Source organism: Schistocerca cancellata, chromosome 8, assembly GCF_023864275.1.
Source record: "Schistocerca cancellata isolate TAMUIC-IGC-003103 chromosome 8, iqSchCanc2.1, whole genome shotgun sequence".
Lineage (NCBI taxonomy): Eukaryota > Metazoa > Arthropoda > Insecta > Orthoptera > Acrididae > Schistocerca > Schistocerca cancellata.
Genome location: NC_064633.1, coordinates 597,051,481 through 597,073,303, shown reverse-complemented (window position 1 = coordinate 597,073,303; position 21,823 = coordinate 597,051,481). Strand labels below are relative to the sequence as shown.

Genomic DNA, 21,823 nt, shown 5'->3' with positions numbered 1-21,823 from the left:
GTTACTCTAACTCGCAAACATGTGAGTTACACTAGTCTGGTGTCAGACGTTCCCTGGGGTGGGGGTGTGGGGTCCACCGGGGGCCGAACCGCACAATAACCATGGGGACAGTGTGGGGCGGTGGAGGGGTGAAGTGGACTGCGATAGTCGTCGTGGGGTTGTGGACCACTGCGGCTGTGGCGGGGACGGAGCCTCTCCGTCATTACTAGGTCCCCAGTTAACATACGATACAATACAATAGAATAAACGTCAAACTAAACATGTAGGTACATACATATTTACATACAATACAATACAATAGAATCAACGTCAAACTAAACATGTAGGTACATACATATTTAGTTTCACATTGATATTACATCAGAATATTTTATGATCTGAAGATGGTAGTGGTCGAAACCGGTCAAAGTAAAAAAAATTTTGATCAAGACGGACCTACAAAATAAAGTGCCAAAATTTAGACTATAACTTGTGTCTCCCATGTAATGGCTACCGTAATTTTGTCGTGTTATGCTCTGACATGTTAGGACTGTTTGGTAAATGCACCAATCTACATCTACATCTACATCTATATCTACATTTATACTCCGCAAGCCACCGAACGGTGTGTGGCGGAGGGCACTTTACGTGCCACTGTCATTACCTCCCTTTCCTGTTCCAGTCGCGTACGGTTCGCGGGAAAAACGACTGTCTGAAAGCCTCCGTGCGCGCTCTAATCTCTCTAATTTTACATTCGTGATCTCCTCGGGAGGTATAAGTAGGGGGAAGCAATATATTCGATTCCTCATCGAGGAAAACACCCTCTCGAAACCTGGCGAGCAAGCTACACCGCGATGCAGAGCGCCTCTCTTGCAGAGTCTGCCACTTGAGTTTGTTAAACATCTCCGTAACGCTATCACGGTTACCAAATAACCCTGTGACGAAACGCGCCGCTCTTCTTTGGATCTTCTCTATCTCCTCCGTCAACCCGATCTGGTACGGATCCCACACTGATGAGCAATACTCAAGTATAGGTCGAACGAGTGTTTTGTAAGCCACCTCCTTCGTTGATGGACTACATTTTCTAAGGACTCTCCCAATGATGACAATGCTTTTGCTTTTGGTTGAGGCCTTATTCCCGCTGCAATGCGGGCTCGGCCTTGTCGCAATTGTTTTGGCAGTGTTAATTGCAGAGGGTGGCAGGATGCCCTTCCAGCCGCCACACTGAACCCTCTTGGACGGAATGAATGTACCCCAGCTGTCTGTGTCTAGTGCAAGCCGTGGGAGAGTGCGAACGTGTTCCAAATGTCTGTGAGTCGTGTCACTGAGACGTAAAGTGGGTGCCAGCCTGTTAATCACCTAGCGAGATGTGGAAAACCGCCTAAAATCCACATCCAGGCTGGCCGGCATACCGGCCCTCGCCGTTATCCGCCGGGTGTATTCGATCCGGGGCCAGCGCGCCTACCCGAGTTCAGGAAGCAGCGCATTATCGCTCTCGGCTACCCTGAAGGATAGATGAAAAACTGAATTTCCACGAACACATAAGGCTAACAACAGACAAAGCAGAAAAAATAATACACAAACTGGTGAGGCGAAATTCAAAACAGTACAGACTACCTCTACCAGTCATACGTACATACCACTATGCGCTCTTCGAATCAGTACTCAGCTTAGAAGCTAGCACGTGGGTACATAGACTGAACGTTGTCAGCAAGAAAGCATCCGTCAGACGAGGGCAGAGAAGTGTCCTACTTAGGCTATCTGGAGCCTTCGGTACCATCTCAGCGGATGCACTGTGTGTGGTGCTCGAAATATGCCCCATAGACATCACGATCAAATACAGAGCTGCAAGGTACTGGTTAAAGATGGGGAGACTAGATAAGGTACACACAATAACCGGTGTGCCGATAGAGACGATACGTCACTAGACATGGCCTGCACCTCAACAGGTATGGGAAGGGGAGGATGGCTAAGCTAATAGGTGACAGCATAGGTGGGGTGGTGGGATCACTCATGGGAAAACTCCTGCAGTAGTGGGTGTTAGAGCTGCACCTTTTTTAGATTGAAGTCAGCTGATAGGTATTCCTGCTTAAGGGAAGTCTCTCTAACAAAGGAACAACTTTTGACAAAGCTTAGGTATCCGAGTAATGAGGGAATTAGTATATTTCATCAAAATATACAAGGTATTAGAGATAAAGTTAGTGAACTGCTTATAGATGTTGACTCTCAAATTATCGGTATATATGAACACTTCTTAAATAAGTAGATAATTCAGAGGCTTCCTTTACCAGGATACAGGTGACTGGCAGCTTTTCGAGGAGCTCTTTGCGGTGTGGAGGAGTAGCCATGTATGTGAAAAACGGCATCCCATTTGAGTCAACTGATGTTTCAAAGTACTGCACTGAAAAGGTGTTTGAATGTTGTGCTGGTGTGGTTAAATTTAACGCAGCTAAACTTCTAACTGTTGTTATTTATAGATCCCCAGACTCCGATTTCACAACATTTTTGCTAAAGCTAGAGGAGGTTCTTGGTTCACTTTATAGGAAATACAAAAAGTTAGTTATATGTGGTGACTTCAATATTAATTGTATAAATGATTGTGCAAGGAAGAGGATGCTGGTACACCTCCTTAATTCATATAATCTTATGCAAACCGTATTCTTTCCAACGAGAGTGCAAGGGAACAGTAGGACAACCATATTTGTTCATTCCTCATTACTAGAAGGGCATTCTGTTAGCAAAAAGGTGAATGGCCTGTCAGATCATGATGCACAAATTTTAACTCTAAAATATTTTTGTGCTGCAACACGTGTTAAATATAGTCATCAGCTGTTTAGGAAAGCTGATCGAGTTGCTGTAGAGACCTTTGTAAACCTTATCAAGGAACAAGAGTGGCAAGATGTTTATAGCACTGATACAGTAGACGATAAATATAATGCTTTTCTGAAGACTTTTCTCATGCTCTTTGAAAGTTGCTTTCCGTTAGAACGTTCAAAACAGGGTACTAGCACATACAGGCAGCCTGGATAGCTGACTAGAGGGATAAGAATATCTTGTAGAACAAAGTGGCAATTATATCAAAACGTTAGAAACAGTCAAAATCTAAATGCAGCAGCCAATTACAAACAGTATTGTAAGGTGCTTAAAAATGTTATTGGGAAGGCAAAAACTATGCGGTATGCAGATAGAATAGCTAAGTCTCAGGATAAAATTAAAACCATATGGTCAGTCGTAAAGGAAGTGACCGGTCTGCAGAGACAGGTCGAGGATATAGAATCAGTGCGTAGTGGGAATGTCCGTGTTACTGATAAGTCGCATATATGTACAGTACTTAATAATCACCTTCTGAATATAGCAGGTGAACTAAATAGAAACCTAGTCCCAACAGGGAATCATATAGCGCTCTTAGAAAAAAGTGTTCCGAGACTGTTACCTGAAATGCTCCTCCATGATACTGACAAGAGGGAGATTGAGTTAAGAATTAAATCTCTGAAGCCCAAGAACTCTCATGGATATAACGGGGTATCTAGCAGAATACTGAAGTATTGTTCTATGTATGTTAGCCTAGTACTTAGCCATATCTGTAACTTTTGCTTTAGGAGTGGTCGGTTTCCTGACCGATTCAAGTACTCGGTAGTGAAGCCACTTTGTAAAAAGGGAGACATTGATAATGTTGACAATTATAGACCTATTTCTATACCATCGGTGTTTGCTAAAGTTATCGAGAAGTTTGTATATACAAGGTTACTGGAGCATTTAAATTCACATAATTTGCTGTCAAATGTACAGTTTGGTTTTAGAAATGGTTTAACAACTGAAAATGCTATATTCTCTTTTCTCTGTGAGGTTTTGGACGGATTAAATAAAAGGTTGCGAACGCTAGGTGTTTTCTTTGACTTTACGAAGGGTTTTTGACTGTGTTGACCAAAAAATATTACTGCAGAAGTTGGACCATTATGGAGTAAGGGGAGTAGCTTACAATTGGTTCGCCTCTTACTTTAAGAACAGAAAGCAGAGGGTAATTCTCTGCAATATTGAGAGTGGTAGTGATGTTCAGTCCCAATGGGGCACTGTTAAGTGGGGCGTTCCCCAAGGGTAGGTGTTGGGGCCACTGCTGTTTCTTATTTATATAAATGATATGCCTTCTAGTATTACAGGTGATTCAAAAATATTTCTGTTTGCTGATGACACCAGCTTGATAGTGAAGGATCTTGTGTGTAATATTGAAACAGTAACAAATAATGTAGTTCATGAAATAAGTTCGTGGCTTGTGGAAAATAATTTGATGCTAAATCACAGTAAGACTCAGTTTTTACAGTTTCTAACACACAATTCAACAAGAACCGATATTTTGATCAGACAGAATGGGCATATTATAAGCGAGACGGAACAGTTCAAGTTCCTAGGCGTTCGGATAGATAGTAAGCTGTTGTGAAAAGCCCATGTCCAGGATCTTGTTCAGAAACTAAATGCTGCTTTATTTACCATTAGAACAGTATCTGAAATAAGTGACAGTTCAACACGAAAAGTAGTCTACTTCGAATATTTTCATACGCTTATCGTATGGTTTTATTTTTTGGGGTAATTCTTCTGATTCAAAAAGGGTATTTTTGGCTCAAAAACGGGTTGTTCGAGCTATATGTGGTGTAAGTTCGAGAACCTCTTGTCGACCCCTATTCAATAGTCTGGGAATTCTGACATTGCCCTCACAGTATATATTTTCTTTAATGTCGTTTGTTGTTAGCAATATTAGCTTATTCCCAAGAGTTAGCAGCTTTCACTCAGTTAATAGTAGGCAGAAATCCAATCTGCATGTGGAATGCACTTCCTTGACTCTTTTGCAGAAAGGAGTGCAGTATTCTGCTGCATCCATTTTCAATAAGCTACCACAAGAACTCAAAAATCTTAGCAGTAGCCCAAACTCTTTTAAGTCTAAACTGAAGAGTTTCCTCTTGGCTCTCTCCTTCTCTTCTGTCGAGGAGCTCCTAGAAGAACTAAAAAATTAAGCAAATTCCGGTGTTACATTGTTGATTTTCTTTATTTAAACTTACGACTTGTCACCTGAGTACGTTTTTTTATATTTCATTTTATCTGTTTCTAATATCGTGTTATAATTTCATGTATTGACTCATTCCATGACCATGGAGACTTCTCCTTAATTTGGTCCCAAGGAACAATAAATAAATAAATAAAAGTTGGCGTTTGGATACATGGCAAGGTGAGCGGGATGTAAGTGATAAGGGAAGTAGACTGCACGACTTCCTCCCTGACATAAGCGAGCGGCTGAGAATGAGACATATCGATCCCAGCCGCGGTATGGTACATTTCTTAACCGGACACGGACCTTATCCCACGCACTGAAACCACGTGAGTCTGAGGCAGACACCTAAATGCACATGCGGAGAAGAAGATTCCCCAGAACACACTGTCTTTTTCTGCGGGCAATACACGAACAACAGACATACACTACACTTTGACTTTACAGATACAGACATAGATGTATACACAGCAGTAAGAAATGAAGAACAACGGGCACAATTCAAGGCACTGACAAACAGTACTTCAAAAACAACACATGAAGGGTACATGTGGACACGACATTACAGACATGCCTATGTGCAGCGTAACAACAATCTACAGAGGAGGGACAGCGATACCCACAGTGACAGCGAAAATAGTGACTATGACGAGGAACAGGAGGAGGAAGCTGAGATGTGACAGTAAAGAAGCAAAAGTGCTGGCGATCTAGCCAAGAAAACACCAAATGCTGTACATGGATGGGCACCTAAAGTAGTTAATATATAGGATTAGTAATAAGTAGGACATGCAACGTTATTTCTCTACTAATAACCATTTGTGTGTGTGTGTGTGTGTGTGTGTGTGTGTGTGACTGGCGGTCAACGGCTCGAAGAGACCATTCCGAGGTATTCACCGTCAGTCACATTCGGTGATGGTACTAACAAATCTCTCCTCTATCCTAATTAAGTCGGGTGATGTTGAGGGTATTAGATTAGCAAATGAGACACTTAAAGTAGTAAAGGAGTTTTGCTATTTGGGGAGCAAAATAACTGATGATGGTCGAAGTAGAGAGGATATAAAATGTAGACTGGCAATGGCAAGGAAAGCGTTTCTAAAGAAGAGAAATTTGTTAACATCGAGTATAGATTTAAGTGTCAGGAAGTCATTTCTGAAAGTATTTGTATGGAGTGTAGCCATGTATGGAAGTGAAACATGGACGGTAAATAGTTCGGACAAGAAGAGAATAGAAGCTTTCGAAATGTGGTGCTACAGAAGAATGCTGAAGATTAGATGGGTAGATCACATAACTAATGAGGAAGTATTGAATAGGATTGGGGAGAAGAGAAGTTTGTGGCACAACTTGACCAGAAGAAGGGATCGGTTGGTAGTACATGTTCTGAGGCATCAAGGGATCACCAATTTAGTATTGGAGGGCAGCGTGGAGAGTAAAAATCGTAGGGGGAGACCAAGAGATGAATACACTAAGCAGATTCAGAAAGATGTAGGTTGCAGTAGGTACTGGGAGATGAAAAAGCTTGCACAGGATAGAGTAGCATGGAGAGCTGCATCAAACCAGCCTCAGGACTGAAGACCACAACAACAACAACAACATCCTATCTTCTTTTTATATTCTTCCTACAAAACAACAAAATTTTATTTATATTTTAACCTTAAATTATTGTTATTTTGAAAAGTATCATTCTTTGTAAATGTTGTAGGCAAAACAAAAGAAAAGAAAACTGTAAAAAGATGAAAAACGAATATTGTAAGATGTACAACCTGTTTTGAACATCAGGTAACAGGTCTATAATTTGGCAATAAATAAATAAAAATAAAGTAAAATACCTTGACGGATGCACCAATGATGACAGTGTTAGAGTCGAAATCTATACATACAATAAATTAAGCATTTTACAATTGGCTGCTGTCCTTTGGTGTTTGTATTTTTAAATTTTCCTCCAACCAAAGTAATCATTAGCTGCTAGGCAGTTGTACTTCATGCTGACTTGACTGCATTCGGTGCCAGTGTACTATTCCAGGTCACGAACACCGGTCAGATAAAAAGTAATTTGTATGCAGCTTAAAAGCTGTCGTTTTGCAAACCGTGGCTCGCCTGCGCCTCGCCATCTGGTGGCGCCCGGGCCGGTGACACACGCTGACTCACTCACTCACTCTGCCACAGACTTCGGCGGCGACATGCTGGCGTCGCAGGTGATGATGTTGCTGATGCTGGGCCGCCACAAGGTGGCCACCACGCTCGCCTTCTGCCTGCACCAGCTGGCCGTCCACCACGAGGTGCAGACGCGGGCTCGGCTCCAGGTGGACACCGCGCTGCGCAAGCACGGGAAGGAGCTGAGCCTGGAGGCGCTCGCAGACATGCCCTACCTCGACATGGTGCTCTCAGGTGAGGAGTGTTGCAGGAAGGGTGAAAGGTATGCGCTAAGGTCTGATCAGGGTAGCTTCAGAAAATAGTCGGTACTTACCAACCGCAAGGTGGAACGAGTATAATATCTTTGAGTACGAGGTTCTTTGATGGTTAAGAGAGCTGGGCATGCGCAGTAAAAGACCGAGGAGTCTCAGCTAGGTGCACAAAGGAAGCAGACGTGTGCTTTCTCTGGGCACCTACCTGCGACCCTTCTGTTTTTTACTGCGCGTGCCCAGCTCTCTTAACCATCAAAGAACCTCGTACTCAAAGATATTTTACTCGTTCCACCTTGCGGTTGGCAAGTACCAATTATTTTCTGGAGCTACCCTGATCAGACCTTAGCACATACCTTTCAAGGGCGTCGGCACGTTAGAGGTCAGCAGTGAGGCCTGTGCACTCTCTTTAAACTCGCCAGCGGCTTCTATGACGCCATCCCCGAAATCTCCGTCTGCGTATGCTCGCTCACACCACTCGTCAGTCTTCACCACAGCCCATTTAACAGAAAAATCGTGACCGATGTATGATGTCGAGTACTAGTAGACTACAGGACCGTAGAAAGGAGAGCCAGTACCCAATTTTGAAAGTATAGCAAAGGATTCACGACATGGTCACTACATACACTACTCAAGGCATGACTATTATTTACGAATACACTGGCCAATTGGTTAGCAACGAATATTGTTCTCTTTACAAGTTCACAGACACACACACACACACACACACACACAATCACACACTGTACCTCTAAATGAAACAGTTGAGATATTAAGGAAGAAACTATTGAAAAACAAGACAGTGAAAAGACCTGAAATAACACAGTTTTACTTAATTTATTACTCTCACATAATTACTCCTCTTTCAACAACAAAATTCTCAAGAAAGACCTGGGGCTAGGAGTGAGTTGCACCTTAGTGGCCTATTAGCAGAGATATTTATCAACAGTTCAAATGGTTCTGAGCACTATGGGACTTAACAGCTATGGTCATCAGTCCCCTAGAACTTAGAACTACTTAAACCAAACTAACTTAAGGACAGCACACAACACCCAGTCAACACGAGGCAGAGAAAATCCCTGACCCCACCGAGAATCGAACCCGGGAACCCGGGCGTGGGAAGCGAGAACGCTACCACACGACCACGAGCTGCGGACTATTTATCAACAGTATAGAAAATAAAATGGTGTCACTAAAAGTTAATATCAGAAACTTAAATTCTGTAAGAGGTATATACATTCCTGGAAATTGAAATAAGAACACCGTGAATTCATTGTCCCAGGAAGGGGAAACTTTATTGACACATTCCTGGGGTCAGATACATCACATGATCACACTGACAGAACCACAGGCACATACACACAGGCAACAGAGCATGCACAATGTCGGCACTAGTACAGTGTATATCCACCTTTCGCAGCAATGCAGGCTGCTATTCTCCCATGGAGACGATCGTAGAGATGCTGGATGTGGTCCTGTGGAACGGCTTGCCATGCCATTTCCACCTGGCGCCTCAGTTGGACCAGCGTTCGTGCTGGACGTGCAGACCGCGTGAGACGACGATCCATCCAGTCCCAAACATGCTCAATGGGGGACAGATCCGGAGATCTTGCTGGCCAGGGTAGTTGACTTACACCTTCTAGAGCACGTTGGGTGGCACGGGATACATGCGGACGTGCATTGTCCTGTTGGAACAGCAAGTTCCCTTGCCGGACTAGGAATGGTAGAACGATGGGTTCGATGACGGTTTGGATGTACCGTGCACTATTCAGTGTCCCCTCGACGATCACCAGTGGTGTACGACCGGTGTAGGAAATCGCTCCCCACACCATGATGCCGAGTGTTGGCCCTGTGTGCCTCGGTCGTATGCAGTCCTGATTGTGGCGCTCACCTGCACGGCGCCAAACACGCATACGACCATCATTGGCACCAAGGCAGAAGCGACTCTCATCGCTGAAGACGACACGTCTCCATTCGTCCCTCCATTCACGCCTGTCGCGACACCACTGGAGGCGGGCTGCACGATGTTGGGGCGTGAGCGGAAGACGGCCTAACGGTGTGCGGGACCGTAGCCCAGCTTCATGGAGACGGTTGCGAATGGTCCTCGCCGATACCCCAGGAGCAACAGTGTCCCTACTTTGCTGGGAAGTGGCGGTGCGGTCCCCTACGGCACTGCGTAGGATCCTACGGTCTTGGCGTGCATCCGTGCGTCGCTGCGGTCCGGTCCCAGGTCGACGGGCACGTGCACCTTCCACCGACCACTGGCGACAACATCGATGTGCTATGGAGACCTCACGCCCCACGCGTTGAGCAATTCGGCGGTACGTCCACCCGGCCTCCCGCATGCCCACTATACGCCCTCGCTCGAAGTCCGTCAACTGCACATACGGTTCACGTCCACGCTGTCGCGGCATGCTACCAGTGTTAAAGACTGCGATGGAGCTCCGTATGCCACGGCAAACTGGCTGACACTGACGGCGGCGGTGCACAAATGCTGCGCAGCTAGCGCCATTCGACGGCCAACGCCGCGGTTCCTGGTGTGTCCGCTGTGCCGTGCGTGTGATCATTGCTTGTACAGCCCTCTCGCAGTGTCCGGAGCAAGTGTGGTGGGTCTGACACACCGGTGTCAATGTGTTCTTTTTTCCATTTCCAGGAGTGTAGATGCCACCTTCATTCTGTTTGATGGAACTCATGATGAAATAATAAACTCACGCAAATAAATTCAATGTTGATGTTGTTGAGGCCTTCAGTCCTGAGACTGGTTTGATGCAGCTCTTCAAGCTACTCCATCCTCTGCAAGCTGCTTCATCTCCCAGTACTTACTGCAGCCTACATCCTTCTGAAACTGCTTAGTGTATTCATCTCTTGGTCTCCCTCTACGAATTTTACCCTCCACGCAGCCCTCCAGAATTAAATTGGTGATCCCTTGATGCCTCAGAACCGATCCCTTCTTCTAGTCAAGTTGTGCCACAAACTCCTCTTCTCCCCAATTCTATTCAATACCTCCTCATTAGTTATGTGATCTACCCATCTAATCTTCACCATTCATCTGTAGCACCACATTTCGAAAGCTTCTATTCTCTTCTTATCCAAACTAGTTATCCTCCATGTTTCACTTCCATACACGGCTACGCTCCATACAAATACTTTCAGAAACGACTTCCTGACATTTAAATCTATACTCGATGTTAAAAAATTTCTCTTGTTCAGAAACGCTTCCCTTGCCATTGCCAGTCTACATTTTATATCCTCTCTACCTCGACCATCATCAGTTATTTTGCTCCCCAAATAGCAAAACTCCTTTACTACTTTAAGTGTCTCATTTCCTAATCTAATTCCCTCAGCATCACCCGACTTAATTCGACTACATTCCGTTATCCTTGTTTTGCTTTTGTTCATGTTCATCTTATACCCTCCTTTCATGACACTGTCCATTCCGTTTAACTGCTCTTCCAAGTCCTTAGCTGTCTCTGTTATATTATGGTATAATTTCTGATAAATCATCTAGACTACTCAACCACACAGATGTAAAAATCGGCTTCAGCTGCTACAGTAACTTAAGTAGCAGATTTATTCACAATATCAAACAGTCAGATACAGAACGTGACGTATCTGACACTTAAAAACTTACGCACGGCCAATGCAACAGCTATTATGTGCGCCAAACAGGCAGAAGTTTCAGAACACGATTTAAAGAACATAATGACTGTTACAGAGCCGAGAACTGTAAGAAATCGTCAGTAGCAACACACTTCAAAGACATAGGCTATCTTTCAAACTCCAAGACAACCTTGAAATTTTGCACAAAATATGAAAAAGTATAAGAATGTGTATAATGGATAAACTGGAAATAATTTCATTCATTGATCGTCTCGTGATGGCTGGCACCTTTACATCTCCTGCCACCTGCTGTTGGCCACGGACGTGTGCAGTGGTCGGACGTTGCTTCGCTGGCGAGGTGGACGGGGAAGTTCGCGGTCGGGACACGAACAGCGGCCCTCAGTGTGTATGCCTCTGCCCCTGATTCGGATCGCTAGTGATGCAGCAGAGGCCCCTTCTGCTTGGCCTTCTCTCAGCTCTTGAATCTGGGTAGCGTGAGCAGAGACTCCCACCGACTTTCGTCGTGTTTTGAGCACGCTCAGTGTTGGTTCTGGATCCTTACTTCATTGAAAAGCACAGTCTTAATTATAAGTTCTTTTAAGACACTATGAAGGAATGAGTTTGCTTGCTGTAACGACATGATACTGTAATAATTCATGGTGTACCATTCAGAGATGCAGTACTGTGCAACAGCTGAGTTTGTTGGTTGTTCTTCTGCAGTACTGTGCAACAGCTGAGTTTGTCGGTTGTTCTCTACCCGTGTGACGGTTATGCACCGCTCATCTTTACCGTACGGTCCATATGATCTGGCTTACATTTCGCAACAGTGGCAGCGGATGTGGTAGGCTTCTGGTTTCCGGAGTCATAACTCGTCCTTGAGAGTCGTCCAACAAGGCTTTCGTCTTGGGTAGGAGGAGAAATACGCAGTTAACGTTATACTTCCGGAGTGTATTTTCCGATTTTCACTGATGTGTTGCCGACGTGAGAGATAAACGCCGTTGTGTAGCCGTCTTTGTCTTTATAGCACGCTGGACTTCACTGTTACTGTAAGAATTCTTAGAAGAAAGGTGTGCTGCAATTCATCTGGTAAACTGTCTTTGTCGGCAAGTGTATACGGCAGTGTGGCGAGGACGGCCTCTGGTTGCGATGGGCTTGGCAGCTGGTGGCATGTGAGAGTAAATCTGTCTACATACGGTGATATACAGAGGATATAAAATGTAGACCGGCAATGGAAAGGAAAGCGTTTCTGAGGAAGAGAAATTCGTTAACATCGAGTATAGATTTAAGTGTCAGAAGTGTATGGAGTGTAGCCATGTATGGAAGTGAGACGTGGACGATAAATTGTTTGGACAAGAAGAGAATAGAAGCTTTCGAAATGTGGTGCTACAGAAGAATGCTGAAGATTAGATGGGTAGATCACATAACTAATGAGGAGGTATTGAATAGAATTGAGGAGCAGTTTGTGGAACAACTTGACTAGAAGAAGGGATCGGTTGATAGGACATGTTCTGAGGCATCAAGGGATCAGAAATTTAGTATTGGACGGCAGCGTGGAGGGTAAAAATCGTAGAGGGAGACCAAGAGATGAATACAATAAACAGATACAGAAGGATGTAGGTTGCAGTAAGTATTGGGTGATGAAGAAGCTTGCAGAGGATAGAGTAGCATGGAGAGCTGCAACAAACCAGTCTCAGGACAGAAGACCACAACAACAACGGTGATTTACGGTAAACCCTGGCGACCTATCGAAGCTTTGCTTGAGTAAAACGAATAGATTTGTAAAGTAGTTTTATTTTATTGTCACCTTCGTGAAACTGCTGTTTTAGCGCAGAGAGTTCAGATGTTGCAAAAATTTTACATGGTGTGGTTCGCGCGGTCCAATTACAGCATCATCACCTACAGTACATGTGTGAAGAAAGTGGAGGGCTTGCCGACACCTGACTCTAGGGCTCCTTATCTGCCTCCTAAACATGTTTTCCCGCACTGATAAGCGTGATGATGATAGGATTCCCTGGACGCCCAACGTCAATGTGAAAAGCATGATTAAAATGGCTAAAAGTTAAAAACAGCTAAAATAAAAACAAAATTACTTCTGGATCGTCCATTCATGCATATTTACACACAAGTACGCAAACACACACACACACACACACACACACACACACACACACACACACACACACACAGTGTAAAAATTCTTTTATGTCAGTTCTTGAGAAATTACTTCAGTAATTATATTAAATTTCACCCTACAGTTGCATGAGCAAATAAACTTTACCTAGGTTTCGGCTATAATAAAGTAACCTTGTTCAGAAATGCCACAATATAAAATTAAAATTTAAACATGCCAGATATTGGCCTTGTCAAACTTAATGTCTGGCATACTATAATTTTAATTTTATATTGTGACATTTCTGAATAAAGCTACATTATTATAGCCGAAACCTAGTTAAAGTTTATTTGCTTATGCAACTGGAGGCTGAAATTTAATATGATAACAACACCAGGTATTTGTTACTCACTGGTCACTACACTAAGAAATTCGCCAACCACTCTGCGACAACCGAAGGTCTTATGCTGGAGCCCAGATAGTGCACAAAACTCTGAAAGCTTTGCCACACTCGTCTCATCATTAGCTTAAACAATGGGTAGGTCCCATACGCTCTGGTCTGAATATAAGATGCACTCCACTAAAACATGGCTCACGGTGAGTCGTACAACACAATCAGCACAAGCTGGATGTTCTTCTCGCCGCAGTAAGAAACCGTGAGTTACGGTCGGTGTCCTATGTGGAGACGAGTCAGCGTGACTTCAAAAAAATGGTTAAAATGGCTCTGAGCACTATGGGACTTAACATCTGAGGTCATATACAAATGCCTTCCCCAAATTTCGTTTCTATACATTAATTGTTTTTTGATGATGCGATTTTTTTTTCCATCAGTGTAAATGATTGCTTATATATTCAGAACTTGCACAGTCGAAGAAAATCTATGGTTACAATTAGGTGGCAACGAAGGAAAAATAAGGCGAGGAGCGGGATTAGATCCTAAGACCTCGCGCTTATGAAAATAAATCGACCATACTGTACATGAAAATGAAGTCCCATGTTTCTTGACAGAGCGTATGGGAATGATACCGGAGACCCGGACCGCCTTCCTCCGACAGTAAAGGGGATGAATGATGATGATGCAAACGACACAGCAACACCCAGGCATCTCGGGGCAAGAGAATATCTCTGACCCCGCCGGGAATTTAACCCGGGACTCTGTGCTCGGGAAGCGAGAACGCTACCGCAAGACCACGAGCTGCAGACGTACTGTACATAAGGACTCACAAATAATTGTTTTTATATATGTTAAACACTGGGTTATACACTGTTGAGCGAAAGTGATTGGTCCACCTCACTAATGCCGTGTGGGCCGCCGCGCAACACGACGTGGCATGGACTCGAGTAATGACTGAAGTAGTGCTCGAGGGAATTGACACCAAGAATCCTGCAGGGCTCGCCAAAAATCCGTAAGAGTACGAAGGGGTAAAGTTCTCTTCTGAAGATCACTTTGCAAAGCATCCTAGATGTGCTCAATAAAGTTCATCTCAGGGGAGTTCGGTGGCTAGCGAAAGTGCTGAAACACAGAAGAGTGTTCCTCGAGACACTCTGTAGCAAATCTGGACGTGTGGTGTGTCGCAGTGTCCTGCTGGAATTAACAAGTCCGTCGGAATGCGCAATGTACATGAACGGGTCCAGGTGAATAGAGAGGATGCACACGTATGTGTCACCTGTCAGAGTGGTATCTAGACGTATTAGGGGTACCATATCACTCCTGCTGCACATGTCCCACACTATTACAGAACCTCCACCAGCTTGAAAAGTCCGCTCCTGACATGGAGGGTCCATGCATTCATGAGACTGACTTCACACCGCTACACGCCCGAGCGCTCAATACAACTTGAAAAGAGACTCATCCGAACAAGCAACATGTTTCTAGTCATCGAAAGTCAAATGTCGGTTTTGACAGGCTCAGGGGAGGCGCAAAGCTCTGTGTCGTGCAATCAACAAGGGTACACCACGAGTGGGCCTTCGGCTCCGAAAGCCCATATCGATGATGTTTCGTTGAATGGTTCGCACGCTGACACCTGTTGATGGCCCAGCATTGAAATCTGAGGCAATTTGCGGAAGACTGCACTTCTGTCACGTTGAACGATTCTCTTCAGTCGTCGTTGGTCCCGTTCTTGCAGGATCTTTTTTGGGCCGCAGCAACGTCGGAGATCTGATCTTTCGCCGGATTCCTGGTATGTATGGCACATTCGTGAATTGGTCGTACGTGAACATCCCCTCTTCATCGCTACCTCTCAGATGCTGTGTCCCATCGCTCGTGCGTCTACTATAACGCCTCGTTCAAACTTAAATCTTGATGACCAGCCATTGTACCAGCAGTAACCGATCTAACAACAGCAGCAAACACTTGTTGTCTTATACAAGGTGTTAGAAAAGGTACGGCCAAACTTTCAGGAAACATTCGTCACACACAAAGAAAAAAGTATGTTATGTGGACGTGTGTCCGGAAACGCTTACTTTCCATTTATTACTTCTCTTCAAATCACATTAATCACGGAATGGAAACACACAGCAACAGAACGTACCAGCGTGACTTCAAACACTTTGTTACAGGAAATGTTGAAAATGTCCTCCGTTAGCGATGATACATGCATCCACCCTCCATCGCATGGAATCCCTGATGCGCTGATGCAGCCCCGGAGAATGGCGTATTGTATCACAGCCGTCCACAATACGAGCACGAAGAGTCTTTATATTTGGTACCGGGGTTGCGTAGACAAGAGCTTTCAAATGCCTCCATAAATGAAAGTCAAGAGGGTTGAGGTCAGGAGAGCGTGGAGGCCACGGAATTGGTCCGCCTCTACCAATCCATCGGTCACCGAATCTGTTGTTGAGAAGCGTACGTACACTTCGACTGAAATGTGCAGGAGCTCCATCGTGCATGAACCCCATGTTGTGTCGTACTTGTAAAGGCGTGCAGGAGCTCCATCGTGCATGAACCCCATGTTGTGTCGTACTTGTAAAGGCACATGTCCTAGCAGCACAGGTAGAGTATCCTGTAGGAAATCGTGATGACGTGCTCCATTGAGAAGAACATGGGGTCCAATCAGGACATCACCAACAATGTCTGCCCAAACGCTCACAGAAAATCTGTGTTGATGACGTGATTGCACAATTGCGTGCGGATTCTCGTCAGCCCACACATGTTGATTTTGAAAATTTACAATTTGATCACGTTGGAATGAAGCGTCATCCGTAAAGAGAACATTTGCACTGAAATGAGGATTGACACATTGTTGGATGAACCATTCGCAGAAGTGTTGCCGTGGAGGCCAATCAGCTGCTGATAGGGCCTGCACACGCTGTACACGGTACGGAAACAACTGGTTCTCCCGTAGCACTCTCCATACAGTGACGTGGTCAACGTTACCATGTACAGCAGCAACTTCTCTGCCGCTGACATTAGGGTTATCGTCAACTGCACGAAGAATTCCCTCGGCCATTGCAGGTGTCCTCGCCGTTCTAGGTCTTCCCCAGTCGCGAGTCATAGGCTGGAATGTTCCGTGCTCCCTAAGACGCCGATCAATTGCTTCGAACGTCATCCTGTCGGGACACCTTCGTTCTGGAAATCTGTCTCGATACAAACGTATTGCCCCCTGCTAATCGATACATCAAAGGGGTATCTGCCAACTACGCATCTGTAAACACTGCGCTGACTGCAAAACCACGTTCGTGATAAATACTAACCTGTTGATGCTACGTACTGATGTGCTTGATGCTAGTACTGTGGAGCAATGAGTCGCATGTCAACACAAGCACCGAAGTCAACATTACTTTCCTTCAATTGGGCCAACTGGCGGTGAATCGAGGAAGTGCAGTACATAGTGACGAAACTAAAATGAGCTCTAACATGGAAATTAAGCGTTGCCGGACACATGTCCACGTAACATTATTTTCTTTATTTGTGTGTGAGGAATGTTTCCTGAAAGTTTGGCCGTACCTTTTTGTAATACCCTGTATAGGCGTTGCCGACCACAGCATCTATTCTGCCTGTTTACATGTAGGAAGTCTCTGAGATGACGTCACACGGTGAGGTACGGCGGTGTGGTTGCAGAGACGCTGCGGCTGCACCCGCCCATGTCCAACCTGTCGCGCAGCTGCACGGCGGCCTACACCTTCCCCGGCACGACGCGGCTGGGGGACGGCGCGCTGCACCTGCGGCCGGGGGAGGCGCCGCTGCACATCCCCATCTGCGCCCTCCACCGCGACCCCGGCTACTTCCCGCAGCCCGAGCGCTTCGACCCCGAGCGCTTCGGCCCGGACCAGCTGGCGTGCCACACGCCCTTCTCCTACCTGCCGTTCGGCGCAGGGCAGCGCTCGTGCCTCGGTAAGTCGCGCGCGCTGGACAATCCATAGGCGACGTCGGCGCAACTGTACGGTCAAGTGGTTGTGCAGACTACAATTAACTACGCTGCCTGCAAAGGTTAAAGACCAAGCTAACTTTCGCATGACCCGCCACTGCCAAGTAACACACACTGACAAGCCAAAACATGAAACTTCCTGGTGGATTAAAACTGTGTACCGGACAAACTCGGGACCTTTGCCTTTTGGGGACAAGTGCTCTACCATCTGAGATACCCAAGCACGACTCATGACCTGTCACCACAGCTGTAATTCCGGCAATACCTCGTCTCCTAAGCCGGCCGGGGTGGCCGAGCGGTTATCGGCGCTACAGTCTGGAACTGCGCGACCGCTATGGTCGCAGGTTCGAATCCTGCCTTGGGCATGGATGTGTGTGTTGTCATTACGTTAGTTAGGTTTAATTAGTTCTAAGTTCTAGGGGACTGATGACCTCAGATGTTAAGTCCCATAGTGCTCAGAGCCATTTGAGCCTCGTCTCCTACCTTCCAAACTTCACAGAAGCTCTCTGGTAGACCTTGAAGAATTAGCACTCTTGGAAGAAAGGATATTGCGCAGACGTGGCTTAGCCACTGCCAGGTGGATGTTTCATTCAAGCGAAAACATTACGATTACTGCCTTTCGCGGCGTTGTACGCTGCCTGGTGGCGTTGAGAGAACGTGACGCGGTAAGACAGATACACACTACTGGCCATTAAAATTGCTGCAACAAGAAAAAATGCGGATGATAAACGGGTATTCATGAGACAAATATATTATACTAGGACTGACATGTGAATATATTTTCACGCAGTTTGGATGAATAGATCCAGTACCCAGAACAACGACCTCTGGCCGTAATAACGGCCTTGATACGCCTGGCCATTGAGTCAAAGAGAGTTTGGATGGCGTGTACAGTTACGGCTGCCCATGCAGCTTAAACACGATACCATAGTTCATCAAGAGTAATGACTTGCGCATTGTGACGAGAACGTTGATCGGCAACCATTGACCAGACGTTTTCAATTGTTGAAAGATCTGGAGAATGTGCTGACCAGGGCAGCACTCCAACATTTTCTGTATCCAGAAAGGCCCGTACAGGACCTGCAACATGTGGTCGTGCATTATACTGCTGAAATGTACGGCTTCGCAGGGATCGAATGAAGGGTAGAGCCACAGGTCGTAACACATCTGAAATGTAACGTCCACTGTTCAGAGTGCCGTCAATGCGAACAAGAGATGACCGAGACTTGTAACGAATGGCACCCCATACCATCACGCCGGATGATACGCCAGTATGGCGATGACGAATACACGCTTCCAATGTAAGTTCACCGCGATGTCGTCAAACACGGATGCGACCATCATGATGCTGCAAACAGAACCTGGATTCATCCGAAAAAATGAGATTTTGCCATTAGTGCACCCAGGTTCGTCGCTGAGTACACCATCGCAGGCTCTCCTGTCTGTGATGCAGCGTCAAGTGTAACCGCAACCATGGTCTCCGAGCTGATAGTCGATGCTGCCTCAAACATCGTCGAACTGTTCGTGCAGATGGTTGTCGTCGTGCAAACTTCCTCATCTGTTGACTCAGGAATCGAGACGTGGCTGCACGATCCGTTACAGCCATGCGGATAAGATGCCTGTCATCTCGACTGCTAGTGATACGAGGCCGTTGGGATCCAGCACGGCGTTCCCTATTACCCTGCTGAACCCACCAATTCAGGCATTGGATCTCGACCAACGTGAGCAGCAATGTCGCAATACGATAAACCGCAGTCACAATAGGCTACAATCCGACCTTTGTCAAAGTCGAAAACGTGGTGGTATGCATTTCTCCTCCTTACACGAGGCATCACAACAACTTTTCACCACGCAGCGCCGGTCAACTGCAGTTTGTGTATGAGAAATCGGTTGAAAACTTTCCTCATGTCATTGTAGGTGTCGCCACCGACGCCATCGTTGTGTTAATGCTCTGTAAAGCTAATCATTTGCATATCACAGCATCTTCTTCCTGTCGGTTAAATTTCGCGTCTGTAGCACGTCATCTTCGTGGTGTAGCAATTGTAATGGCCAGTAATGTATGAGTGGAGCAGAGACGAGTGGGAAATCATTTCAGCGATGATAACAGGCGAAAATGCGGAAATTCGCCGGCTTAAGCGACCTTGGTATTAGCGAAGTTGTTGTGGTCCAGCGCCTGAGAGCGAACACCTCGGAAACGGCGAAGCTAGTTTTACTATCGTTAGTATCAGAGGAAAGTTATTGAAGAATGCTGTAACCACGAGCAGGCGACAAGAAGTTGGACGACTATACCTCACCACGGAACAAATGGATGAGAAGCTTGCCCACACTCTAAAGAAGCGATATGTGGCAGATCTGGCGACAGAGTACAGTGCTCGCGCAGGCACAAGTGTTTTGGTGCACACTGTTCAGAGATCGGTGTTGAACGTGGTGTTCAGTAGCAGAAGGCATCTACATCTACGCTTTCCCCTCTTCACCCAACATCATCGTTAGTAATGATTACAGTCGGCACGGGGTCATCGAGACTGGACCAGTGATCAATGGAATCCTGTCGCCTGGTCGGATGAATCCTGTTTGTTGTTATATCAGGTCGATGGTCGTGTCCAGATACTCTGCCCTCCAGGCGAAACGTTTCTCGAAACATAGAGCACTTTTAGTACGCAGGTTGGTCGGAGCTGTATTATGTTCTGGTGCACATTCATCTGGGTTTCCACGGGACCTGCGGTAGTAATAGAAGGCACTATGACAGCTGTGGCCTGCGTGAACATTATTAGGGATCACCTGTAACCCCTTACGCTTGATATACACTCCTGGAAATTGAAATAAGAACACCGTGAATTCATTGTCCCAGGAAGGGGAAACTTTATTGACACATTCCTGGGGTCAGATACATCACATGATCACACTGACAGAACCACAGGCACATAGACACAGGCAACAGAGCATGCACAATGTCGGCACTAGTACAGTGTATATCCACCTTTCGCAGCAATGCGGGCTGCTATTCTCCCATCGAGACGATCGTAGAGATGCTGGATGTAGTCCTGTGGAACGGCTTGCCATGCCATTTCCACCTGGCGCCTCAGTTGGACCAGCGTTCGTGCTGGACGTGCAGACCGCGTGAGACGACGCTTCATCCAGTCCCAAACATGCTCAATGGGGGACAGATCCGGAGATCTTACTGGCCAGGGTAGTTGACTTACACCTTCTAGAGCACGTTGGGTGGCACGGGATACATGCGGACGTGCATTGTCCTGTTGGAACAGCAAGGTCCCTTGCCGGCCTAGGAATGGTAGAACGATGGGTTCGATGACGGTTTGGATGTACCGTGCACTATTCAGTCTCCCCTCGACGATCACCAGTGGTGTACGGCCAGTGTAGGAGATCGCTCCCCACACCATGATGACGGGTGTTGGCCCTGTGTGCCTCGGTCGTATGCAGTCCTGATTGTGGCGCTCACCTGCACGGCGCCAAACACGCATACGACCATCATTGGCACCAAGGCAGAAGCGACTCTCATCGCTGAAGACGACACGTCTCCATTCGTCCCTCCATTCACGCCTGTCGCGACACCACTGGAGGCGGGCTGCACGATGTTGGGGCGTGAGCGGAAGACGGCCTAACGGTGTGCGGGACCGTAGCCCAGCTTCATGGAGACGGTAGCGAATGGTCCTCGCCGATACCCCAGGAGCAACAGTGTCCCTAATTTGCTGGGAAGTGGCGGTGCGGTCCCGTACGGCACTGCGTAGCATCCTACGGTCTTGGCGTGCATCCGTGCGTCGCTGCGGTCCGGTCCCAGGTCGACGGGCACGTGCACCTTCCGCCGACCACTGGCGACAACATCGATGTACTGTGGAGACCTCACGCCCCACGTGTTGAGCAATTCGGCGGTACGTCCACCCGGCCTCCCGCATGCCCACTATACGCCCTCGCTCAAAGTCCGTCAACTGCACATACGGTTCACGTCCACGCTGTCGCGGCATGCTACCAGTGTTAAAGACTGCGATGGAGCTCCGTATGCCACGGCAAACTGGCTGACACTGACGGCGGCGGTGCACAAATGCTGCGCAGCTAGCGCCATTCGACGGCCAACACCGCGGTTCCTGGTGTATCCGCTGTGCCGTGCGTGTGATCATTGCTTGTACAGCCCTCTCGCAGTGTCCGGAGCAAGTATGGTGGGTCTGACACACCGGTGTCAATGTGTTCTTTTTTCCATTTCCAGGAGTGTAGTATCGAAGGTAACTGACAGAAATACAATATGAGACGAACTGTCGTTACACTTCCATTGAAAGACTAAATTACATTTGGAGTCACCGAGATTTGTGATGGTTCT

At 46.4% G+C, this 21,823-nt stretch overlaps 1 protein-coding gene across 1 annotated transcript in view; it reads left to right on the top strand.

Moving 5' to 3' along the window:
• Window positions 1-21,823, top strand: part of LOC126095701 (uncharacterized) — a 230,695-nt gene that overhangs the window by 66,715 nt on the left and 142,157 nt on the right. The window contains exons 4-5 of the mRNA XM_049910453.1: window positions 7,181-7,402; window positions 17,187-17,459. Of these exons, the coding sequence (XP_049766410.1) occupies window positions 7,181-7,402; window positions 17,187-17,459 (495 nt within the window). The remainder of the gene's footprint in view (window positions 1-7,180; window positions 7,403-17,186; window positions 17,460-21,823) is intronic.